The 27,705-nt window shown below is 36.4% G+C and overlaps 1 protein-coding gene and 1 pseudogene across 5 annotated transcripts in view; both read left to right on the top strand.

Annotated features, from left to right (window-relative positions):
• Positions 1–27,705, top strand: part of PDE1A (phosphodiesterase 1A) — a 337,781-nt gene that overhangs the window by 294,483 nt on the left and 15,593 nt on the right. For all 5 annotated transcript variants that reach the window (XM_032356140.1, XM_032356141.1, XM_032356139.1 and 2 more), the window contains 5 exons: positions 1,611–1,712; positions 1,818–1,938; positions 13,956–14,037; positions 16,205–16,325; positions 17,369–17,529. In XM_032356140.1, coding sequence (XP_032212031.1) covers positions 1,611–1,712; positions 1,818–1,938; positions 13,956–14,037; positions 16,205–16,325; positions 17,369–17,529 — 587 coding nt within the window. The remainder of the gene's footprint in view (positions 1–1,610; positions 1,713–1,817; positions 1,939–13,955; positions 14,038–16,204; positions 16,326–17,368; positions 17,530–27,705) is intronic.
• On the top strand, positions 15,021–15,180 carry LOC116597931 (annotated as a pseudogene).

Below are 27,705 nucleotides of genomic sequence, written 5' to 3'. Positions count from 1 at the left end.
TAGTTACCATAAATGCAATAATTTAAAAATTTTGGTAAGGAAGATTCATAAATAAATAATTTCCCTTATGCACTATTTTGCCTAGCTTATTAATACATTATTAGTTGATTATTGATAATATCTAGCATCTCATATGCAAAGTACAATATACTAAATTTTATAGATTTCATAAAACTTTCGTCTCATTTTTCCTGGTTAAAATGAATATTTTGGTTCAGTTGCTATTGTAATATGGGTCTCTTCATAATTTCAGAGAAAAAAATGTAATTGAGAATAACTTAGGGGTGCCTGGGTGGCTCAGTTGGCTGTGTCTGCTGCCACTCAGGTCATGTTCCTGGAGTTCTGGAATAGATGGAGACCCCCATCAGGTTCCCTGCTCAGTGGGAAGTCTGTTTCTCCCTCTGCCCCTCACCCCGCTCATGTTCTCTTGCATGCATGCTCTCTTCTCTCTCAAGTAAATAAATGAAATCTTTTTAAAAGATACAATTTTATTAACTATTTTTAGTTTCTATTCCTTTAATATTTGGGTAAAAGTGTTGTAAGCAAGCTATTTAATATCATCAATAGTAATTAAAATATGGATTTCTCACAGTGCCCATCTAAAAATCCAGTTGAATTTCAGCAAGCTCCTCTAATATGTGGCTGTTTTAAAAACAAATTATTCAATCACACAAACTTTAGGTTAAATATCTTTGACACAAGATTATAATTCAACTTTACCACACACATTTTACTTGTTTTACTTAGCTTATTCTATTGGCCATGCCACAGAATGAAAGTAAAATATGATTTCCAGTGTAAGTGACCTTTTTCTCTATCTGTACTGAGCAAGCGATGACCTATAGAGCATGCAAGCTTTTCCTGCTTAGTGTGCAAATATTCATGCATGTCACTGAATAGCTCAGATTAAAATGTGATTAAAATTTCAATAGTACCAATAGCTCTGTCTACAATGCATTGAAGAGTCAGGGTTTCAAAAGCTGAAATGAAGAATCCCCACCTACTTCGGCATCTCGTTTTCTCTGGGGTTCTTATGACAGAAGTTTGGCACAGTGAAGTGGTCCTTGTGTCAGCTGTAGGAGTGGGAACTCTTGGGGTTGAATCTTATCTCTTCCATCTACCAGTTACCTGTGTGACTGGATAAAACTCAGTCTCCTCTGGTGTGAAATAATATACCTCCTCATATAAAAGAACCTACCACACTGCTTGGACTGAATAAATCCTGAATACATATTGGTGATTTTAATAATAGCAAATACTGCATTTAAAATTATTTTCTTAAGTTGATCAGGTTCCTTTCAGATAGACAGTAATTAGGAATTATGAGTAGTAGACAGTTGTGGTTGTGCATGGGGGAACATCCAGTTCTTGAAGGGGAGGTGTTAAACAGCATCATGCACAGAGCACTCTCCCGGCAACTTCCAAAAGCTGCGAGAGTTAAAGGATGAAATAATGTCAACATTTGTGAGCTCTTTTACATTTAAAAAGTAGCATATTTTGTGCTTATATCCATAAAGAAAAATAAAATTTAGTCAGTAATATTAAGGAAATGTTTTACTTGAGAATCATCAAGAGCCAAATGAACCTTTCTTCTTTTGATGACTCCACAGGGATCTTCGGAACCTAGTGATTGAAATGGTTTTGTCTACAGACATGTCAGGTCACTTCCAGCAAATTAAAAATATAAGAAACAGTTTGCAGCAACCTGAAGGGTAGGTTATTTTTTTCCATCATGTTAAAGTTCCATAGGCTTAGACTCAGAAAGACTGTAATTGCTGACTTTTTCTGATAATTTAAATATGTCCTTGGTTTGACAGGATTGACAAAGCCAAAACTATGTCCCTGATTCTCCATGCAGCAGACATCAGCCACCCAGCCAAATCCTGGCAGCTGCACCACCGCTGGACCATGGCCCTGATGGAGGAGTTTTTCCTACAGGTGCTTCTATGACAATATGTGCAAATATGGAAATAGTGTCTAGACATATTGACATGCACCTTTGTAAATGCAGAATCCAGGACTTGTTATCAACTGGCCACAACACCTTCTTGGGGTCTCAAGCAGAATTTATTAATCTTTCAGATAAATATAATTCATAATCCTATGTAGTATAATATATGTTCTAAAGATAGGCAAGTCTTGGATCTCTGATGCTACTCCTAGGAAAGAAAGAAACAAATTAGCATCATTGTCTGCTGTTCAAAGATAAAATATTAGAGTTGGGATAGCAAATATCTTTCATCATAAAATGGGAAAGGGGAGGTTGTATAGCACTGCTGTATACATCTTGTTGGTTAAAATTTAGTCATATATGCACAGTTGCAAGGGAGGCTGAGAAATGTAGTTTTTTGTTTGGTTGACATGTGCCTAAGTTAAAACTAGATTGTTATATGAAAAAGCAAGGTTGGACGTGGTCTCTACTTCAAGGATACTTTTTAAAAAAAAATAGTGTCCCCTGTTTTTTTTCCATTCCCACCTAAGGTACCACAATACAATTATGATGCTAATCACCCAGAGTTAGCAGCTGTTCCCAAAGTTAAAGACTCAGCCTTCCATTAGAATGGCTTCACTTTAAGATGCCAACCTCAGGTAGGGCCCTAGGACACCAGCCCTTCTGACCACTGGTTATAAATTGAGGGGTACCCATGACCCTTCTCAGGTTTGAAGATTTGTTATAGTAACTCAAAGAACTCAAGAAAGCACTATTCTTATGATTATGGTTTAATTATAAAAAATACTATAAGGAATAGCCAACTGACATTATACCTATTCTAAGACATATGACGACTGAATACATTACTATATTTGGAGGACTCTGCTTTCTGTCTCCCATTGTCAATGATTATGATATATGGTTTCACTTTAAAATAGCATTGCATAGTCCTAGAGAAACTTACTGAGTAGCATCTTCCAAATTTAAGTATTTTCACACTAGAAATAGTTTAAATATATTTTAATACATTTTGCGATTAAAAAAAAAAACACAAATGTTAAAACCTATCCAGTTCTACAGGGCAACTGTGTGCTATAGCCAAATAAAAATTATAATTTCATGCACTCAACCAAATATTAACCAGAAAATGGTAAATCTAAAGAGAACTTACAGATCTTTAAGAATGACCTTCTCATATTAGATACAAAAAAAACCCCAGAAGTATGAAGAGATATAAATGACTTTGCTCGGGTTTAAAAAATGTTTAATTATTTTAAATGATCATGAAAACACAATTGAAATTTTGTCAGATGCAGCTAAACCAATGCTTAGAGGAATCTTTATTTATTTTAATGCTTATATTAGAAAAAACATAAGTATATATCAGTCATCTGTGCTTCCACCTAAATAAGCTAGAATTAGGAAAATTAAACCTAGTTAATCAAAGGAAGTAACAAATATAAAGTTGATCAAAGGAAGTAACAAATATAAAAGCAGAAATCAATTAAATAGAAATAAGACAATAGCAAAAATTAACAAAGAAAACATTTGGTACTTTGAAAAAATAATAAAATTATCAGCAAATTTAAAAAGAGTAAAAAAAAAATAAGTTATAAGTAAAAGAGATGTTATCATTATAGACCCTACATATAGCAAAGCATAAGAAATATTATCCACAATTTATGCCAATACATTTGACAACTTAGAAGAAATTGTCAAATTCTTTGAAAGATATAAATTACCAAAACAAACACACACAAAAATTATAATTTGTATATCCATGTACCTATTTTTACACACTGAACTTGTAATTTAAACTCTTTCTATGAAGAAAAATTCAGACTTTGATGGTTTCAATTTTTCTCTTTCAGTTCTCAATTCAGTTGAGAGATGGTAAGTTCTCTCAAGCTTTCCAGAAAAAAATAATTCCAGTTTTAACACAGAGAAAGAGGGAAAATTATCAGTATAACCCTGACAAAACCTGACAAAGATTTTGCAAGTAAAGAAAATTACACACCCATATCTGTCATGAACCTAGGTGGAAAATTCCTTTAAATGTTAACAAATCCAATCCAGCGATATAACAAAAGAGTACATATTATAACTTGAGTTGATTTAATATTAAAAAATCACTTAAAGTAATTTACTGTACTAAAAGAAAAAAGAGTCCTACTATCATATCAATAGATGCAGAAAAGGCATTTGACAAAATTCAAAAGACACTTATTATAAAAACTTTCTGCAAACTAGAAATAAGGGACCTCTTTCAACATGGTAAAAAGTGTCTATAGCTTTCATAATATTTCCTGGTGAAATACTGAACACGTTCATACTAAGTTCAGGATATCTCCTCTTACCAATCCTTTCAACATGGCATTTGAAGTTCTAGCCATTAAAATACATAGAAGAAAATTAAGTATAGATTGGATAGAAATAAAAAGGACTGTCTTTATTTGCAGAAACATAAGCTTCTACAAAGAAAATTTTAAGGAATCTTTAAAAAGCTACTGGAACTGATAAATAATTTCAACAAATTTGTAGGATCAATCGTAGTTCTGTATGCTGACATCAAACAACTTGGAAATAAAAATTTCAATACAATATGATTTATAATATAAAAATAAAATATACTTGGGAATATATTTAATTAAATACATATAAAATCTAAACACTGAGAACTACAGGAGATTGTTGAAAGAAGACTTTTAAAGACCTATCTATGGGGGCGCCTGGGTGGCTCGGTTGGTTGGGCCTCTGCCTTCGGCTCGGGTCATGGTCTCAGGGTCCTGGGATCGAGCCCCGCATCGGGCTCTCCACTCAGTCGGAGCCTGCTTCCCTCTCTCTCTCTGCCTACTTGTGATCTCTCTCTCTCTGTCAAATAAATAAATAAAATCTTTAAAAAATAAAAAGACCTGTACCCCTGGGGATAAAAATATATGTTTATAAAAAATAAAAAATTATGCCTCCATCAGAAAGGATGAATACCCAACTTTTGTAGCAACATGGACGGGACTGGAAGAGATTATGCTGAGTGAAATAAGTCAAGCAGAGAGAGTCAATTATCATATGGTTTCACTTATTTGTGGAGCATAACAAATAGCATGGAAGACATGGGGACTTAGAGTGGAGAAGGGAGTTGGGGGAAATTGGAAGGGGAGGTGAACCATGAGAGACTATGGACTCTGAAAAACAATCTGAGGGTTTTGAAGGGACGGGGGGTGGGAGGTTGGGGTACAAACAAAAAAAAAAAAAAAAAAAAAAAAAAAAAAAAAAAAATTAAAAAATTAAAAAATTAAAAAAAATAAAAAGACCTATCTATGTAGATTGGAAGGTATACCACATTAATGGAATAACATGTTAAGATGTCAATTCTTCCAAAATTGATTAATATACTTAGGATAATTTTTATAAAAAATTGTAACAGAGGGTATGTGCTATGGTGAGTGCTGTGAAGAGTGTAAACCTGGCTATTCACAGAACTGTACCCCTGGAGCCAATAATACATTATATGTTAATAAAAAATTCAAAATTAAAAAATAATTGTAACAGACTTCTTTGTAGCAGTTGAAAGAAAGCCGATCCTGAAATCAACATGGAAATGTAGGAATCTAAAAATGGCCAAAACAATTTTGAAAAAGACAGAAAATTGGAGTATTTATTCCTCCTTATCACATGACTTAGTAGAAAGCTAGAGTCATCAAAGTAGTGTGTTATTAACATGTAAACAGGCAAATAGATCAATAAAACAGAATAGTGATCCCATACTTATATGGTTGTTTGATTTTCTATAAAAACAACAAAACAGTTAAATGGAGAAAGGAAAGTTTGTAAATAGCAATGAAATGATACTTACTAAATATATGGGAAAAAAGGAATCTTGTCCCTTATACAAATATTAATTCAAGTTTGACCCCAGCCTTATATAAAATCTGACTGTAAATGTTCTAGAGGAAAACTTAGAATATCTCTAACCTTGGGAGTAGTCAAATATTTCTTAGAGAAGACACAAGAAGTACTGCCTAAAAAAGAAAAAAAAAATTGGTAAAGTGGACAAGAGCAAATTTTAAAGCATTTTCTCTTTCTAAAATACCATTAAGGCAAGCCATAGAGTGAGAAAAATATTTGTACTACAAATATCTGTCCAAGAGCTTGTTCACAGATTATATTAGGATCTCCTACAAATCTTACAAATTTTTTAATAAAAAAGTAAAATTTTTAAAAATTTAGTCTAATTTGATCAGACACCTCATAAAAGAAAATACACAAATGAGTGATAAACACATACAAGTACTCTCGTTATCATTGGTTATCAAAGAATTGCATATTAAAGCACAATGAGAGGGGCACCTGGGTGGCTCAGTGGGTTGGGCCACTGCCTTCGGCTCAGGTCATGATCTCAGGGTCCTGGGATCGAGCCCCGCATCGGGCTCTCTGCTCAAGGGGGAGCCTGCTTCCCTCTCTCTCTCTGCCTGCCTCTCTGCCTACTTGTGATCTCTCTCTGTCAAATAAATAAATAAAATCTTTTAAAAAAAAATAAAATAAAGCACAATGAGATACCTCTACATCCTCATCATAATAGCTAGAATTAAAAGGACTGAAAATACTAAGCATTATTGAGGATGTGGAACAACTGGACCCCAGTTGGAGGTCCAGGCATTGCTGGTGGAAGTATTATCAGTGTCAGGCATTGCTAGCAGAAGTATAAATCATTACAACTCATCTGAAGACTACGGGTTAACATTCACTAAATTGAAACTTAATCTCCCCTGTGATGCAGCATGTCCACCCACAGATGTATAACTCAGAAAAATTGGTTCTTATGCCCACCAGATGTGGAGTAGTCATAATAATACTACTTATTACTCGTGATGGCACAATATTAGAAACAGTCCAATTTAACATCAGAAATAGAAATGGTATAGTCATACAGTGAATACCATGCAACAATTAAAAAATGAACTAATGATACAAACCAGGATAAATTTCAAAAAATAAATACTGTATGATTCCATTTATATGAAGTTCAAAATTAACAAATTTAATCTCTGGTGACTGAAATTTGAATAATGGGTGTCTATAGGAGGTGAGATTCACTGGAAAAAGCTAAGGGAACTTCTGGAGGTGATGGAAATGTTTTACATACTAATTGTTAATTATACAAATATGCTCATAATTTATGCTTTTAAGATTTGTGCATTAAGTTTTTCCTTGACTTAAAAAAGAATATGTCAGAATAAAGGTGCTTCATCAATGACTTGAGCTTTAAAAAAAGAACAGTGTTAAGAAAAGTCTCTAATAAACTCCAGAGACTCTTGAAGATTACTGATATCTAAATAGTATCATGACTTTTATTATCACTGTCTTTTATTGATTTCAAACAAGACAAAGAATACCTTACAGAACCATGAGAATAATGAATTTAAGGAAATCAAGTCTAGGTGTTTTTGAAGTTCAATATATTCTTGATTTTTCTAGAAAGGTCACTAGTATTAATAATGAAGCTTCTAGCATGCACTGATTTTTGACATCTGAAATCCAGGTAGAGGGAAACTGTTTCATATGGCTATTGAGCAATTCTGTCATTCTCAGCACCTGATAAACAGTGACTCAGACATCTAAGTAGAGATTAAAATGCACACAACACAAAAGGTCAAGTCTTAGAATAGGTATAGCATCATGATATTTGGAATGTTTTTATGATCTGCATTTTTCAGACTGTGTTAGAATAAGAAAGGGTCAGGTTTGTGGGGGGTTTGTTTGTTTGTTTGTTTGTTTAATAATTTTTTATTTTTTATAAACATATATTTTTATCCCCAGGGGTACAGGTCTGTGAATCACCAGGTTTACACACTTCACAGCACTCACCAAAGCACATACCCTCCCCAATGTCCATAATCCCACCCCCTTCTCCCAAACCCCCTCCCCCCAGCAACCCTCAGTTTGTTTTGTGAGATTAAGAGTCACTTATGGTTTATCTCCCTCCCAATCCCATCTTGTTTCATTTATTCTTCTCCTACCCACTTAAGCCCCCATGTTGCATCACCACTTCCTCATATCAGGGAGATCATATGATAGTTGTCTTTCTCTGCTTGACTTATTTCACTAAGCATGATACGCTCTAGTTCCATCCATGTTGTCACAAATGGCAAGATTTCATTTCTTTTGATGGCTGCATAGTATTCCATTGTGTATATATGGCAATGATAGGCATTTTTATCATCCCAGAATGTTCAGAAATGACTTTTTTCAGTCTTTGCCTGAGTGACCTGAACGTAAAACACTTACAGCTCAAAGGAGAGTAAAGCATATATGTTAATATGGGCTATTATAAAATCAAATTGTCTCTACTAGCATTCCCTCTTCCCTTCAACTCTGAAATTCCTTTCAGATCATAATAAGTTGATTTAGGACTTAAGCTTTTAATAATAGAATCTTATATTTCTCAGTCTCTGGACTTCTAAAAGTAAGTGACTTTCAAATCCCCTTCAGAAAGAGATATAGCAAAACAGACAAAGGTCAAAACAAGTGAGTTTGTACTACCAACAAACATGTTCACAAGCAAAACAAGCTTATCTTTATGAGACTTATGTTAACATATGACATTGCTGCCAATAACTAAAATGTTTTGACGCATTCAATTAACTAAATGAATCTCACAGGACTCTTGTTCTTTGTCATATCCCATACTGTAGCCCTTTGGAGGTATGTGTATATGTGTGTACACATGTAAATATACACATATACATATACATATATACATGTAGGTACATGTACGTACATATATACACACGTGTGACTTACTGTTTCAGAGAAACGCAGAGGAATTTTGGGATGTGTTGACTTCTAAGTCACTTTCTTATTAATTTGTCCACTAAGTTCATTGTATCTAACAAAAGGGCTTAAATCAATATTAAGAATTTTTAAAACACAATGTATTTCTGGAAGACAAACCAAGGTAGACCAAACTATCTCTACCATCCTTTAAAATTCATCAATGTCACCCCAACTCTTGACATAGCTACTTTTTTTTTTTTTTTAGAATTCTCAAATGTTTTTTTAATAAGGTAATATGAAAGTCTTAGAGTCATTATAGTTTATAGCATTTTCCAAACTTCTTTGGCATGGAATTTTTTTTTTAGGTTTCTTTTTTTTTTTTTTAATTTTTTCAATTTATTTATTTTCAGAAAAACTGTATTCATTATTTTTTCACCACACCTAGTGCTCCATGCAATCTGTGCCCTCTATAATACCCACCACCTGCATAGCTACTTTTAAGTGTACCTTCTAAACCATGAGAAACTGAGACAATCAGAATTGTATCTAGATTTTGCAGCCTTGAGAAACCTATTTCCATCTTCAGTAAGCAACTGACGACAAAGCAGGTCCTCATCTCCAAAGCATGTTTCACAGCATGATTGTGATATTCGTCAATAGAGCTAATGTCCTCTCCTCAAGTGTTGATACAGATCAACACAGGTGCCTCTGCCCTCTGACTGTAATGTGTGAATTCGGGAGATGCTCCTTTCATTTCAAGTATGACTGATGTGACAGAGACCAGAGGTGGAGGGACTGGCCCAGGAAAAAGCATTAGTACAGGAAGACAGGTTTTTGCTTTTTACTCTCTCCTTAAACAAACACATTAGTTTGGCAAGATAATAAGGAATTACTACAAATAAAGTTAGAAGAACTACTTCCTGCCATTAAAATTTGTTCATGCGTCATACTATATGAACCCAATAACTAAGTGAATTTTCTCTTTTTCAACTGGTTGTTTTGTGACACATTTTAAAAAATGATATTTATGTAAAATCTCCATTTACCAATAAGTATTACCTTGTCAAACAAATGATTGGGAATGCAATTTTTTGGAGAGGGAAGGAAAAATAATTATTTTATTTATTTTAAATCGTATATCGTCAGGCCCCTTATGTTCTTCAGCATTGCTAGAAGTAGTGTAAAGTGTGTCATTTCAAAATAGATTGTATTTCCCACAGTAATAAAAATGTACTTAGTGCATTCTCAGCCAAGGATCTTGGGATCAAAAATTCAGACACAACCAAAAAAAATTCTTCACTATAAAGAACACTTGCTATGAGCCAGGATAATAACTTTAAATGTAAAAATCAAATCTCATAGTTTTAAGAGACATGCAAGTATTATACGAGGGGTACTAATGTTCTACAAAATATAACTCACAAAATACATTTATACCATATCATAAATTTTGTTGAAAGTAAATATGTTAGCTGTAATAATTATTAAATTTTTAAACAACTTTGGTGGCTTTCTAGAATTTAGAAGGACCATTTTTAGAAGGAAAGAAGATAATTAGGTGGCTTAAATCCCTTAAGTAAGTTGTCCCAAGAGGGCTAAACTATTGCTTCTTCTCCTCTCCTCTGTTAAATTCCCTATAGAATTAGTGGCCCCTAGAATTCACCCTTGACCTTAGAGTGGCCCCCAGGTCTACGGTCAGGAGCTTCCTGTATGTTTATTGGTGGTATGGCTTCTGTGATTAAAACTTAGGTTTCAAAGCAAAAGATTTCTCAGGATTTCTATACTTCACCCTTTTCTATCTCCTTCAATTCTGGAAAGCTATAGAAATTGCTTTGGCTTCAGATAAAATGCAGAAAAGAAAAAAAGGTGCCAGTAAGTCATGGAGTTGACATCCTATTGACAGTGATCAGAGCATTTCACACTGTTAGGAAAGCATAAAAATAATTATTGGTCTTTGTTGAGGCCTTTCAGAGAAGAAATCTCAACAACCTCCAAGGGAATTGCCAAGACAGGCAGGAGCCCGAGCACTGCAGGCTGCCTGGGGTTTCCATGTTGCTGGGGTCACTTTCTCTCCTTCCCTACCTGCAGACTCATCCCCAGGAAGAGATGCAGGGATCCAGGAGCAGCATCGAGTGGCGTTGATTAATTCATTGTTTGGTGGCCTTATGGCCCTATATTTTTGCTCCAATTACTGTAAAAGTCAATGTACCAAAATATATGTATATGCAGTATTTTACTGATTTTTTTGAAAGTACACTTTTGGCCTCCTGAAGGCAGTGCCCTCAAATGAAAGTACATCTTCCAGGAAAAACTAGTTGACTTTTGCAGTGCCTATTGCCTTGACCCCAGATTTCATCTTGATGGAAAGTAAATGTTCCCTATTCAGGGATACAAAGAGGAAAATTACAAAGTTTGTCACATTTATACTCAGGGAATCCAACTTTCTCTTTACATATCTTTCCCTCTCCTTTACATATCTTACCCCCCTCCTTGTCCTATTTTGTTTATGGTGCCTTCTGAGTCTGGCTATAAGGCCCCCTACTCATCCTGCACTCATGGCCTTTAATTCACCCTACAGAATAACATTTTAAATATTTATAAATAAATTAAGTAATTAATGTGCTTTAGCATTCAGTGTGCTATAGCAGTGGAAATTTAATATCCCGATTCCACTGTGGAATATAAGAAGCAAATAGAATATAAAATTTTCACTCCAAATATAGGAAGGTGAATCCTCCATATATCTGTCAAATGCCTAAGTCCTATATGAGAATGTTGCCATCTAGCCTTCTATAAAATTTAGCTCATGGAAGGTGATTCATCACAATGTCTTCTTCAGGCCCAAATTATCATTTTTAGAACAAAGAACCTCTGTCATATAGTATAAAATTATAGCTATTAAATACAAAACAGCAGCCCCCTGATCAGTAAAGCCAATCAGTTGTACCCACATAGATCACAAAAGTATCTCCAGTATCACATTTCGCACCAAGTCCATGAGGAGATTTATTTCTATTTTAACACTAAAATATTTATATTTTAACATAAACAGTGATGTTATTCTTGTACCTTATTCTCAATATGCTAAAAATCAAATCCTTAATAGTTTTCAAATCCAGCCCTCATTCATATTGTCTCACTTCTCTTTGTGGCACCAAAGACTCCTATTCGTTCAGGTGTGAAGCCAAGAGTCATCTTCGATTCACTTCTCATCATCCCTCACACTGCTGACAAATCAATCTTCCAAAAGCAGAATTCCTGTCAGGTCCATTCCCTGCTAGAAAACGGAGGGTGGGGGGTGGCAGGAAATGCCTCTCTGCCACATGCTCGATTCAACCAGTCCTTTTTCCTGAGGTTTAACACCATCCATTAGACATCATAAATACCTCACAGCTCTGTATCTTTGCTATGATGAAGTATGGTTCTTTTTTAAAATTTTGGTCCCGGTAGATTTAACATACAATGTTATATTATCTTCAGGTGTACAATATAGTGATTCAACAATTCTGTGCAGTACTCACTCCTCATCATGGGTCGTGCACTCTCAATCCACTTCACCTATATGAAGTATGGTTCTCATATGCTAATATTTGATGACTATTTTCCAACTATTAGGCTTCACATAACTTAGATAACTGGACGATAATCCTAGACAGATACTAGGATATCTTCATTCCTGGTAGGAGTTAACCACAATTACCAAGTGAGGTAACGTATGAGGAGAGGGTTGTGATACATCTGAAGTAACAGAGAGAAACCGTCGGACAGCAGGGACTCAAATGTATATCTTGTAGTTCCAATGCTGATGGCACTAGTAATTCCTTGTCCTCTTTCCCTTAGCTGGATGTTAATATTAATCCCAAATGGAATGGGTGTTGTTATCCTCTAAGGAAGGAGCACAGCTGCTGAAGGAGGTCATGGAAATTCTACTCCCTATTTTCTCTAAGTCATGCCATAATAAAATATAGCCATTTGCAACTACTTTGCCTACTTCTCTGCTGACCATATCTAGATTTTTCTCCAAACAATTCTGATTTCAAACTTTCTGCTCCTTATAATCAGAGGCATGGTTTAGAAGAAGTGCACCAGACAACATTGTCAATGAAAAATTGTAAAACCCATAAAACATACCGACGCGATGTTGTAAAGATCATGAGGAAAGTGGTTCAAGGACACAGAGCGAGTGGGAACTTGGAATTCCTCAGACCAGCACACCATTGTTATGTGGGCTCCACAGCAAAGCAAAAGTGAAGGCCCCTCCCTTTTGTCTTCTGATTTCAGAACCTGACCGTGTGTCCTAAATTGTGATCTTACACAAAGCCAGTGGAGTCCATGAAGATATACAACCAATAGCTTAGGAGAAAATAGAGTCTGAGGCATTCTTTCAAATACCAGAAAATTGATGTGAAGAGAAACAAGTGGAAGTAGCTTTCTTTTGTAAGCACATACCCTTGAATGCTTAGGAAAGAACCTATGTTTAATGTTTGATAAACCTTGTGAAGAGAACGTTTTGCCCAGAGCAGCCACCTTTATTTTAGGAGATGAAAACTGAATTAGTTCTTGTGATTTGAACCCACACATAAATGGAATTCTTTAATATATGTGCTCAATTAACCTACCATAGGTAAGATCAAATAATAAAAATCATTGACATTTCAATTTTCTGAGAATATAATAAAATAAAATGACGCACACGGAATGTAAGAATGTTGAAGATATTCTTCACTATTTGCTGTGGAAGATTCAGTTAAAATTGGTTAATTAGTAGAAAGACGTTTCAAAATGTTTATATACTTTTAATTTCAAAAAGCGGTACAATCATGAAGTCTTTATATTGAAGATCTGTGATGTACTTGGCCTGGGGGGAGAAAAAAAGCATGAAAATCCACGAGCTTGATTGTTAATTAAATGCCAAATAACACACAGAGATGACTATTTTCTGGCAAGTGCGGTAATTTCCAAAGAGCAAAGGTTTGTCTCTTCACAGTAACAGGGTTGTGATGCCAAAGCAGCGTCTCCACGTGCTGAAAATGCCCATTTTTTCCCCTTCAGCAACATATTATGTGCTCAAAAGGAGACTGAGTAAAATTACATCAACTTGGACTATCCCTTTGCTTTTATAAAAATTAAATAAAAACACAGTGCCAATTACAATAAAGCTGTGGCTTTTTTTAGACTTTTTATCTAGACTGCTCATTATCTAAGCATCTCCAACCCAAGTCTGTACTAATGAGCTTTTCTTTGACAGGGAGATAAAGAAGCTGAATTAGGACTTCCATTTTCCCCACTTTGTGATCGGAAGTCAACGATGGTGGCCCAGTCACAAATAGGTACTGCTTAAGAATAATGGTTATGGAGGGTGGGTGTGTGCGAGCCAGTTTTCAAATGATAAACCATGTTGTCAAAAGGGCAACAACCATGAAAACCTCACTTCTTATTCATAATAAAGTTGATCTTTAGACGGATCTGTATGGTGCTAAATGATAAGACTTCTGAAAAAGGTCTCACAAAACGAATTCCGTCAAGCAATATTAGTAAATGTAATTGTTACTTGATTTGTAACCCTTTTACAAATAATGGACTTTCTTTTTGTGTAAGAGACAACATTTTTTGTGTTTTGTTTCTGACGATTGTAATCTGTAATTTAATCCTTTGCGTGTAGGACAATTCAATGAAAGTATCAGTATATCTGTTGTTATCACTAAGTTTGCAACATATATTTAAAATAGTAGTTTATATTCCTTCAGAAAAAAAAAATTCTTTTGATATAAGTAGATTTCCCAGCAAGTTCAGCCCATTCTTAAAACTATGTAGCTATGATGCCTGGTCCAAATATTTGTAATAGTTATTCCCAGAGTCAGCATCTTCATCACTGAACTGTAAGATTAATAAACATAAGGATTGCCGCCTAACCTCTCTAGCTGCTTCAGCACCAAGTCCTACAAAGCCCCCGTCAACTGTCAGAAACCTTCTTGCTCTGACCTTTGCCCCTTCCCATCCAAATTCCAAAAGCTATTTTTCTAGCTTAACACAGGTGCCTACCATTGTTTAGCAGGTGTGAGGGTGGCAGGCTAAGCCCCTCCTCAGGCAAGCTGGAAAGAAAGGAAGTTTCTGAGGCTTGTTGCTATAATATAAATTGCTACCCTGTTAGTGGAGGTGACACATCATTTGCAAGTCTCCATATCCCAGGCATTTAAAACCACAGACAGAACTGGAAGTAGCACACTGGTGGCCAATTAACATTGCTTTGAGTCGAAGGCATCAATCAAAACATAAAACTATTGAAGTTTTCTTGAGTTAAAAATGCGCCTTAAACTTTGCGCAGTGGCAGTATCGTAGCCAATGAGGTTTATCCGAGGCGCGATTATTGCTAATTAAAAATGCGCCTTAGCGGTGCCTGGGGGGCTTGGTTTTGGCTGGGGCTATGATTTCAGGGTTGTGAGACTGAGCCCCTGTGGACTCCAGCCCGGTGGAGCCTGCTTGGGATTCTGTTTCTCCCTCTGCCCCTCCCCCACCTTCTCTCCCTCTCAAAAAAAAAAAAAAAAGGGCACCCTAATACATAATATTACTAATCCAATTACTTGAAATGTGAATTATTGGTATCTGATGGATGGAGTAATCTTCAAATGTAGATATTTCTGGGCACAGTATCACTTAAAAAGCCTCCCTCCAGTTTCCTCTTATATTCAGATGACCATCCATAGCTCGCAGGTGTGTGTGTGAGGCCACAAGCTCGATTTCCAGTGGCCCACCTCTCCAGGGACGCGTAATGAGTATGTGTACACAGAGTGTACAATAGGTTCTCTCCTCCTCCATCTAAACACCAGGGGGGTAGGGCTCCCTGGAGGACAGTGCCCCCTTCTCTCTGTATGTCATGTTCTATCTTGATGAGTACTTTAAATTTAAAGTCTTTATTCATCCTGACAACTCAAGGTGGTGGGAATAATGCTGTCTTCCAGAGATGTTACTGTTCTCTTCACTGATTTGACAGAACACGCCCACATGCTGTGAACTAACACTTTACATCCAGAGAATAACAAACAGCAATCTGAAATATTAACACACTGGCAGAAAGCTCTGACTGATACAGAAAGAGGGGAAAAAGCAGTTGCCTTCCTGTGGCCTGAGAAAAAAACTTCAATTATTTTGTTTATTTGGAGCTTAGATATTATTTTTTGTTGATGAATAATAAATTCAACAAGCAAGTGGAGATCTTTCAGAAAAGTAATGATCCCTCTCACTGAGAGGAAATTATATTCACTCTGGTTAGAATTGAATTCTTAACAAGAGTATAAAACTGAGTATTAAATAGGAAAGCCGATATACACGAGTTATCAGGCTTAAAACTATCACTTCCACTATTGGGAGATTATTTTTTTAGAGCTATAGAGCTATTAAACTATCTCTACCAGGTGCGTCTGACTCTTCATTATTACAGATTTTAGAATTCAAGATATGTAATATTTCAAACTATCTTTTGTTTGTTTGTTTTTATAGGTTTCATTGATTTCATAGTAGAGCCAACATTTTCTCTTCTGACAGACTCAACAGAGAAAATTATTACTCCTCTTATAGAGGAAGCCTCAAAAACAGACACTTCTTCCTATGGGGCAAGCAGGTTTGATATTTTCTCCTTTATTGCATCTTTTTTTTTTTTTTTTTTAATCTTTGTGCTGTTTAATAACCTTTCACTTAAGATTATCCTACTATGTTTTACAGAAGGGCAGGCCATCTTTAAAGAATTGTTAGGTAGTATTGCCACCTAGTGGGTAGATGTGATATTGCATCTGCCTTTGAAATTACTTGATGTCCGCTACAAAATATATAAAACTACTAACTAAGGAGTATAAGAGTATTCAATACGCAGGCGAATGAAAATATCTAAATTTTCATGCAAATGTATGTATTATGCCTTGAATATTAACATATATAGTTGTGTCAGTTTGCTTACAAGCAAATCCGTTACAACCCAGTTGTGCATCTGGGGAGATGCCTATACCGAAAGAAGGCTTATAGCTGATGTGGGTACAACAGCTGCGTCTAACATGTAACAATAACATCCATTACATATACAATCACTTACAGGATTTCAAGCTGAGCATTTTTCATAGATAAATTTGTTAAGGCATATTATTTAAAGCTTCCAGTTGCAAACTAATCATGCTAAATTCTTACCCATCTGAACATGCAACTTTGCTAATGGCACATCAGCAGGTTCCCTACATGTTGCCCCAGTGAGGGCACTGAGGAAATGTTCTACCTGAGAAAGATTCAGATTAACCCCCCTCAGGGCTCCAGAATCGTGCCCCTTTAAGTAATGTTGACCAGTGGACTCTCCACTGAGTCAGCTCACCTCAAGCTTCCACTGTTCTAACCAGGGCCTCACCACCCCATGCGGCTCTGGGGGTCCTTGACCCACCCAGGGACTTCCAGCCAGAGTCCCGGCCCTCTCCATGAGAGGAAAAAGGAGGGACGTGAGCATCTCTGATGCAAGCTCCACACTGGGCCTGAACACCTGCCATTCTGTGTCTGCAGTTGTTTTTGTAAAGGGTTCCAGGCTTTGCTCCCTCATTTCATATCTTGATCTTGGTGTTTTCTGGGCTTTTTATTTTTTTTTTCTGGTTGTAATTATTAGCCTCAGCATCTTTATTCTGTTCACAGCGTTGATTTGTTTAGACGATCAAATATGAAAGGCACCATGAACGATGGAACCTATTCCCCAGACTACTCCCTTACAAGCGTGGACCTACAGAGCTTCAAAAACAACCTGGTGGACATCATCCAGCAGAACAAAGAACGGTGGAAAGAGTTAGCTGCCCAAGGTAGAGTTGTTTTTCTTAACTTATCCTCTGGGGTTTTGGCTTTTTTTTCCTCCCCCTAGATTTCTTCTTTGATGAAACATGCGAGCCATCAGTGGTATGTGGAATTTGGCTAGCTTTTGATTATTGATAACGAATTTGGTTTATCTGGTAAAGAGATTCTGCTCTGTTTATGTCTCATGGGCTGCAGAAGTATGTGTCTGTGGATGGCAGTGACCTGAATGTGAAGGAGGGGACAATAAAATGGTGACAAATCTTCATGTTCATTCCTAGAAGTGCATTGGAGCCTGTTTTAGGCTTTGCAGGTGGCTTTTGTGTTGCATTAGGAATGCAACACTCTGTGTCAGAGACTTGGGTGTGGTTTTTTTCAGTGTTACTAAGTTATTTCTTTTGGTGACTGTTCCACTCATGCATTGGAAAAAATCATTTGCAATCAGCCGTTAAAGGAAAACAGATGGGAAGCCAGCTAGCTTTAGCTGTTTCTGATATGTTTTCTGATTCAAATAAATGAGTCTATTTGGTTTACAAGGTATGTGAATTGGTATCAGTCATTATCTTTTGTGCAGGAAATTAGCTTTCTAATTCCAAATCTGGCCCCTTCCCCCCGCCCCCATGCTCCCTTCCATAGCCCTGTGTCTCTCCTGTGCTCTACACCCTGCACAGTGGCCTCTGGCTGGTTCTTGAAATACCCCAGAGCATTTCCAATTATTATTTCTTCAGCCAGGGATTCTCCTCACAGCTCTCTGCAAGAATGATTCCTCCTAGGCTGGAAAATCCATTATTTATCTTTAACATGAAAAACAGCACCTAATTCACTTAATTTAATTTTCACATGACCTTATAAGGTTTATACTATTGCTATTCTCATTTTACATAAGGATACTGAATCAGAAGATAGTTACATGACGTTGCCCCAAATCCTGTAACTAGTAAGTGAAGAAGCTAGAATTCGCTCTTTCTCTCCAAATACAGTGCTCAAAAGCCTTACGTTAGGTAACACCACAAGGAGGCCCTCCTTGACCACTACAAGTAACGTCCTCTGTCTTTTCTTTCCCGATAAGGGCCCAGTCTAGTGGCTTCAATGTGGTATAAAAAGTCCATAATCAATGATATTTATTTATTCCTTTTTTTAGTTTATTATCTGTTTTCCACATGGGTAGTGTACGGTCCACAATAGTGCATGGTCTATTGTGTTTTCCAGTATATCCTCAGCTCCTACCACAGTATTGGGCATATAAGAGGCACTCGGTAAATATTTATAAAATGAAACAACTCCTTAATGGTGTTACATCGTTTCTTCCATCTCTGTTATTAGAAATAAAAGCAATAACCATTCTTACGTCTTCATCTGACTCTGTAACTCACATTTTCCCATTAGTTTGATCTTAGTTGAAGAGAAGTAGTTTCCCAGGTTTTGGTGGGTCTATACAACCACAAGGAGGGCCAGGTCCTGTAGTTAGACAGCTCCACCCCCTCAGCATGACCCTGTGCTTAATTAAATCCTCAACTATCATCATCTCAAAAATCTTTAAATTTTTTGAGCCAGGGGCCTCATTTTTTATTTTGCATGAGGTCCTGCGATTCTGTAGCTAGTCCTGGCCATTCCAGAGGGTCTCCGTAATACATTATTGTCAGTAGGTAAAGAACATAACACAATACAAGACCAGATGGCCATACTGAAATATTGTCAACCCCATCTAAGTGGAGACTTCAAAGGACTGGAATTACCCTTCTCTAGGGACAGATTATACCCAACATACTGACCCTGAAGCGCTGTAAGATATAAGCTCTTGGAACACAGAAACGTTATCTATCTCATTGTCATCATTTTCTCATAGAGAGCGTGTCCCTGGCATTGTGTAGGTGCTTTAAAATTATTTAGTCTTGAATGAATGAATAAATGAATACGTAAACTGCACTTTGAATGTATTTATTCAGAAAAGAAAACAAATAGATATTATATTTCCAGCGATGGAAGGAAGAGAGGAGGGAAGCCAAACTTCTGAAATCCCTCCTGTGTGCCAGGCAGTTTACATGGATTATCCAATTTCCTCCTGCAGCAACCTTCCGAACTAGAAATGATTGCCCTCATTTTATACTCGTGGAAATTAAGGATCACACAGCTTCTAAGCGCTAGAGTCAAAACTGTTCTGATTGTTTACCCAATGCTTTTCCCACTGCACACTAGCACTTCCTATTAGACCCCTTCAAAAAATTCTGAAAAAATTGACTGGAAGTATTCATCTTCAGTGAACCCAAGAATCCAACTGACCAAAACACATTCTATTCCAAAAAAATTTTAACTAAAATAAATAACAATAAACCCCAAACATCAACCTATCACCTAGAACCTATTTGTCATAAACCAGTGAAGGAAAACTGCCAGAATTGGCTTAGGGACTGTGATTCCTCCCTTCCTAATGAACTTTCTGGCACTGTGCTTTTTGAAGATTTTGTTGCCCAGGGACAATAAACTTTCGATGTTTGTAAATTTCTCAACGTACGTTTCTAGAATTGAGGAATAATATCTGAGTCCTATCATTAGAAAAGGTAGAACCAAGATTTGAACACAGGCAGCCTGGCTTTAACAAATTAAAACCATAGATCATTTTGATAATATAATTTCCAAGGGGTGGTTGTGTAGAGTACACACATTTTGAATAAACAACTACTGCCAAATTTATTTTATTTATAACATTGTATGTTTGGTTTCTATTTCCAATGCAATGGTGAACTAGATAAACTTAGAGAAATATCTCATGGTAAAAACAACTAAAAGTGCAGGGCAAAATATCGCCTTTAAGAAACTGACAGAGATAATGCTTCTAGAACTATCTCCCTCTCTCCTTGCTTGTAACAAGTGATAAAAAGTATATTGCTTTCAACAAAAAAAGGAAAGAAGGAAGGAAGGGGGGGTATGGAGGGAGGGTGGAAAGCTGATTTGTTCAGAACATGTCCAAATAAAGATCAAACAAATTCAGAGAGATTAAGAAACTTTGGAGCTAGAATCTCTCTGGAACGCATCTGTTTACCTTTGCTGGAGTCCTGGGTTTGCAGACTAAATTGGCCACAACACTGGGTTTACAGCAGAAATGCAAATTTGATTCTACATTTAAAAATTATGTTAATGCAACTTACCATATTAAGGATCAAAGGATAAAAACCTAAGCTCGCAAAAGATACAGAAAGAACATTCAAGAAAATTCAGTATCTATTCATGATAAAAATTATTAAAATTAAAGGAACCTTCTTAATCTACTATTTCCATTTTCCTACTTTTCTTGCCTTCATTTTTACTGCTTGAGATGTTTCTTTGTTCCATTGCAATTCATTTCCTTGATGGTTTGAAATATTTACTCTTTACTCCTTTCATTTGTATGATTAATTAGAAAACTTTATATGCATAATCAATAGTAGATAATAGTGAATTTCACCCTTCCACGAAATAATACAAAACCTTAAAAAACTTTGTGTCTGATATTTTAAAAATCTTCCAAAATACAGACTTTATCGTTAATAATTAAAATTTAAAATGTCCTTGAAATCCAAGAATATGAGGATAACTACATTTTTTTTTAATATTTTATTTATTTATTTGACAAAGAGAGAGCAAACATGGGCCGAGGGAAAGGAGAGGGAGAAGCAGACTCCCTGCTGAGCAAGGAGCCCAATGGGGCACCTGATACCAGTACCCTGGGTTCACCTGAGCTGAAGGCAGCCACTTAATGACTGAGCCACCCAAGTGCCTCAAGGACAACTGCTTTTTAACATCACTTTCAAAAATCAAGCTAGTGCAGGAAGACTTCACCAAGGTCTCATCCAGTCCTGCATAGCTCCTAGTCAGCCAGAGATATGTAGAGAGGTATCTCAGACCTTCCACAGCTCTCCAGTTGCTAGGATTTTTCTGTGAAATGCTGCTTATCTACCAGTTACCCAAACTTGGACTGCAGGCTCAGGCTTGCAAAGCTGTGAGTTTTCCCCTCCTTTTTTCTAAATTAAACCCACCGCTTTATATTGTAGAAACCAGAGGGTTTTGCCCTCTGCTCCTATAGCACTCTGAGCCTACCGCCTCTGGCAGCCCAACTGGTTTCTGCTGCCCTTCTCAGGTTGGGGTTGGCAGGGAGGCTGGGAGTAGCTCTGGTCGAAAAGGTCACAGCTTCCTGGGGCATCTGGGTGGCTCAGTTGGTTGAGCACCCAGCTCTCGGTTTCTGTCAGGTCATGATCTCAGGGTGCTTGCATCGAGCCCCACGTCAAGCTCCAAGCTCAGTTCAGCAGGGAGCCTGCTTCAGGATTCTCCCTCTCCTCAACCCACCCCCTGCTTGTACACTTTCTCTCTCTTTAAAATAAATAGATTTCTAAGAAAAAAATAAATAAAATAAAAATTCCTGCTGTTGGTACCTTTTGCTCATATTAATCAGAAGACATGAGCAAAACATTCACTCTAGCACTGTTCTTGAAAACAACAGTAAAAATGGATGCACAAGCTGTAGTGTAATTATATTATGGAAAAGCATACAACTGTTAAGATAAATGAACTTTAGGTGTGAGTCCCAACAGGAAGAGAAGACACAAATAATATTGAGCAAAATACACAAGCTGCTTCAGTATAGCAAGATGCCATTTATAAAGATGATTTTTAAAAACCTATAAGCTAACAAATAGGTTTTAGAATATACTTAGCTTCATAGGTAGAACTGTTAAAGAAGCATGTCTGTTTAGAGCGAGCCCCCAAATGGCAAATACCAATATTGTTCCTCCCACAAGGCAAAAGTGTTACTTTGGTAACCACTTGATGGTTTGGTTTGTGTTTAGACACAAATATTACAAACTGAACTAGATCCACAGAGTCCACCTTGATCAGAACAAAACCACAAATCAATCCCAGATCTGCTGTCTTTCCCATCTTCTCAAAGAAGATGTGTATTTGAGAAAAACAAGTTATGTCCCAAAATAGAATCCGGGTGTTGGGGATGGGTGGTCAGACTGAAATGGAATGCAGTATGTTTCTCATTGTACTGGGTCTCTTTCTGATTTGTTTGACGTTGATTCAAACCCCAAAATACTAGGGCTCAAAGGCAAGTAACAGGTGAGGAAAGAAGGCAGCACGGGATCCAAGGCACCATCAGATTTGCCCATTGTGCACAGTTACAGCTGTGTAGAACCAGAAGGAAACCTAGTGCTAGCTTAAGGCAAGCTTGACATTTTAAAATATGCATTAAAATTGTCAAACACGTAAGTGTTTTCTAGTCTTTTGGGGGGGCTTATCTCCTACATAATTGGTCTAGAATCATAGGATACATGCAGTATGATATCTCTCATTTGAACTTTTTAAGACCTGCTTTGTCTTTAGTAGCTCGTAAGGCCCAGCAAAAAGGGAAACAAATTAGGGTTTTGGTTAGAACTACTTTGATATCAATTTGGAGAGAATTATCTTTAGGATTTCAAGTCTTCCTATTCATGTATATCTTATATATCTTCTTTCATGTTTCTCAGAAAGTTTGCTTTTACTTCATAGTACTATAATTGTGATGGAAAATACTTGTTAATGTTATTAGATGCCTGGCATCACGTTAAGCACGTTTAACCATGTAAACAATATTTATCCTTAATAATAATTTATTTCAAAATGTTAAATATATCTTGTTGGATTTTCCATCACTGTTTTATATTTTTTTGTTATTTTTGCAAACGGCTGTCTTTCACTGGTGTATAGAAATACAATTTTCTTTTGAATACTGATCTGCAAATAATGATAGTTTTTTTATTTTCCCAAATGTATGCCTTTAATGATTGTTCTTCTTGAATCAACTGCATTAGCAAGTTTATCCATATTTGTCTGAATGGAAGTGGTGAGAGCATTTGGCTTGTCTCTAAATTTAAAAGGAAGGTGTTTAATGTTTTATCATTAAGTATGATATTTCTTAATTTTGTTTGATCTGCTCTTTATGAGGTTACATTTCCACCAATAATTTGTTAAGAAAATGTATTTTTTATGTTTTTAATCTCAAATTAGTTAACATGTAGTGTAGTATTGGTTTCAGAGAAAATGTATTTTACATGGAACATTTAGTTTTATTAGATGTCTTTTCTGTGGCTTTTAAAATAGTTCAGATAATATTTTTGATTGGTTCATATAATGAATTATATTAATAGCTTATCTAATGTTGAACGACATTATATTCCTTTATTAGACCCAACTAATTGTGATGTATTAACGTTTTAAAATTTATGTGTTACTTTTGCTGACTTAAAAAAATCTGTATTAATGCACGAGATTAGCCTGCAGTTTTCCTTTCTCATACTTGTAGTTCTGGTGTTAAGGTTACACTAGCCTCAGAAAATGAGTTGGAGTTTTTAAGTTGTTGTTTTTTTAAAGATTTTTTAAAAATTCATTTGAGAGAGAGAGAGAGAGAGAGAGAGAGCATAAGCAGTGGGGAACAGCAGACAGAGGGAGAGGGAGAAGCAGGCGCCTCGCTGAGCAGGGAGCCTGATGTGGGGCTCGATCCCAGGACCCTGGAATCCTGACCTGAGCTGAATGCACACTTAAGCATCTGAGCCACCCAGGTGCCCCAGAGTTTTTGAATCCTTGAGAGTTTGTGAGCCTTAAATTGGCATTGAATGTTTGGCAGAATTTACTTTTAAAAAACCATGTGAGCCTACTGTTTTCTTTGTGGGATAATTTTCATCTGTGATTCAAGTTTTTTGATAGGTACAGAGGACTGATTAAGTTGTTTACCTTTTAGGTTTTTTAAAAAATATGTTGTGAAATATACCACAAAAGAACATCCAAAAACATATATATACTATTTGTAGGTAAATAATACAGTATTCATAATGGACAATCTTTGCAGTGGCCTACAAGCAATACCATGCTGGCAAGGTAACAACTGGCTCAAAAAAACTGTATACCACACATATACACAGGATTCTCGTGCTTTTTACTGATAGAAAGGGTGTGTAGCACATAATTTAAAAGTATTAAAATATATCGTATTCATTGTGGCTTATGTATAGGTAGTTGGTCCTCACAGAATGCTTTCACTGATTTTTGCCGAACCCTGTGTCTTTGGTCCACTTATGATTGAAACTGACAAATGTAAGTTGTGCACATATGAACACTGATATTTTCATTTACATCAAGGAGTAAGATGAAAATATAAAAAACATAGGTCATAACTTAGAAAACATAGGAGGCATATGTCAACTTCACTTGTTTATCAAAAGTGCAAATGACTTCTTAGTTGTTTGATTGGATAATGGTTTTTAAATACTGGGGAAAATTTTTCCTCAAATTTCTGTGCTATTTACAATGTAGCAGTTATAGACTTGACACATGTAAATTTAATCTCTATTTTTTTTTTTTATCGTTATCTCCACCACTCCACAGCAGTGAAACAATAAATGAACCCACCAGGTCTTGTTTCAGTCTATCAGTATGAAGTCTCTGTCCATGGGAGCTGGGAAGAGATGTGTATATAAGATATTTGCATCAGACAGATTTGGTATATCTTATTAACCTCAAGACCTAGATAATGAAAAAGGACTGAAAATAATTAGGAAATGATTATTAAATATTTATCACCTTTCTTTTAAATAAAATTTTTAATTGGAAGTTTCTATAATTTTATTTTTAAAAATGACTAGATTTAACAATTCCATAATTATTTCTCTTTCTTTTTTTGATTCTTAGCTGTTACTCCTATTTGTGTAACTGTAAACAATACAGTTTAGTTTTGCATGCTTTTGTGTAAACGATACCACGCAGGACACATTCTTTAATGAATTTCTTTCTACTCAATGCCATGTTTTCTGAGCTTTATCCATGTTGAGGCAAATCGCTATTATCTGTCTCAGCAGGGGATTTTGGATCTTGATAGAAAACACAAGACAGAAAAATGTATCTGTATATGTTGTACAGATTTTTTTTAATATTAAGCAGTTAGGTCTTTTAAATAATATATTTATAATATATATCCATTTCTTAACCCATACAAGTAACGTAACTTCTATTATTTTTCTGTGACAAAACATAGTGTCTAGCTGAAGGCCCCATGCTACATGCTTGAAGAAAACAGAAGCTTGTCATTCACATGTTTTAACTGAAGCCGAGGAAACCTATTCCACTTAGGGTTCTTGACCTCCTTTTTTCTTATTTTTTTAGATGCCATTGAAGTTCCTAATGGGATAACACCTTGCTTGACTTGTGTTCTTTCTCTCTCGTCTCTCTAGATATACCTTGTCCCGTCTGCTTCTCTCTCTTCCCACCCCTGCCTCTGACAGTTGGCCCCCTGTTTCAGCAAACCTTTGCCATCCCCCTTTGGCTTGATCTCTTATTCTCCTTTTCTCCTAATGCTTCTGAGACCCGATTGTTAAGCATCACACCCAAACGAGCAACGTAGCAGGACTTGCCCTCTCAAATGCCTACATCACTATGTGGTATCTCTTTGCACTTTTTTTTTTTTTAAGATCTTATTTATTTATCTGACAGACAGAGATCATAAGCAGGCAGAGGGGCAGGCAGAGACGGAGAGAGGGGGAAGCAGGCTCCCCACTGAGCAGAGAGTCTGACACGGGGCTCCATCCCAGGATCCCGAGATCATGACCTGAGCCAAAGGCGGAGACTTGAACTCACTGAGCCACCCAGGGGCCCCTCTCTTTGCACTTTTATCCTGTAGATCTCTCTTAGAGTTCTGGACTCACTTTTTTTTTTTTTGCCAGCAATCCCTATCAGTCCCTAACAATGCTCCTAACAATTCTACATCTGCTGTTTAGGGAAAATAAAAATAAATTGGTTTTAGACAACAAAAACATGTCCATGTTATTTTGTAATGAATTACTTTAAAAGACAATGTTTTTTATTAATTATTTTTATTAACATATAATGTATTATTTGCCCCAGGGTACAGTCTGTGAATCATCGGGCTTACACACTTAGCAGCACTCACCATAGCACATACCCTCCCCAATGTCCATCACCCAACCACCCTCTCCCTACCCCCACCACCCCCCAGCAACCCTCAGTTTGTTTTGTGAGATTAAGAATCTCTTATGGTCTGTGAAGTGTGTAAACCTGGTGATTCACAGACCTGTACCCCTGGGGATAAAAATATATGTTTATAAAAAATAAAAAATTTAAAAAAAAAAAAAAGAATCTCTTATGGTTTGTCTCCCTCCCGATCCCATTTTGTTTTTTTCCCCTCCCTAACCCTCCCACCCTGTCTCTCAAATTCCTCATATCAGAGAGATCATATGATAATTGTCTTTTTCTGATTGACTTATTTCGTTCAGCATAATATCCACTAGTTCCTTCCACATCATTGCAAATGGCAAGATTTCATTTCTTTTGATGGCTGCATAGTATTCCATTGTATATATATATACCACCTCTTCTTTATCCATTCATCTGTTGATGGACATCTAGGTTCTTTCCATAGTTTGGCTATTGTGGACATTGCTGCTATAAACATTCAGGTGCACGTGCCCCTTCAGATCACTACGTTTGTATCTTTAGGGTAAATACTCAGTAGTGTGATTGCTGGGTCATAGGGTAGCTCGATTTTCAACTTTTTGAGGAACCTCCATGCTGTTTCCCAGAGTGGCTGCACCAGCTTGCATTCCCACCAACAGTGTAGGAGGGTTTCCCTTTCTCCACATCTCCACATCCTCACCAGCATCTGTTGTTTCTTGACTTGTTAATTTTAGCCATTCTGACTGGTGTGAGGAAAGGCAATGTTTTTAAATATTTATTTGTAAAATGTTTGTTATTCCTTCCCACTACTTTTTAATGAATCAAAACTCACCATGTCAACAAAATTGTAACTTTTTAAAAAAATTTTTTTATTATGTTGTTAGTCACCATACAGTAAATCATTAGTTTTTGATATAGTGTTTCAAGATTCATTGCTTATGTCCCACACCCAGTGCTCCATGCAATACATGCCTTCCTTACTACCCAGCACCAGGCCTCACCCATCCCTCCACCCCCCTCTCTTCTAAAATCCTCAGCCAAAGATACAGATCTAGTGAAAAGAAGGGCCATATGCACCCCAGTGTTCATCACAGCAATGTCCACAATAGCCAAATGATGGAAAAAGCCAAGATGCCTTTCAGCAGACAAATGGATTAAGAAGATATGACCCATATACACAATGGAGTATTACTCACCCATCAAAATTATAA

This window comes from Mustela erminea, chromosome 8 (assembly GCF_009829155.1).
Source record: "Mustela erminea isolate mMusErm1 chromosome 8, mMusErm1.Pri, whole genome shotgun sequence".
Taxonomy (NCBI): Eukaryota; Metazoa; Chordata; class Mammalia; order Carnivora; family Mustelidae; genus Mustela; species Mustela erminea.
Note: the sequence above shows the minus strand (reverse complement) of the source record. Positions and strands in the feature narration are given on the sequence as shown.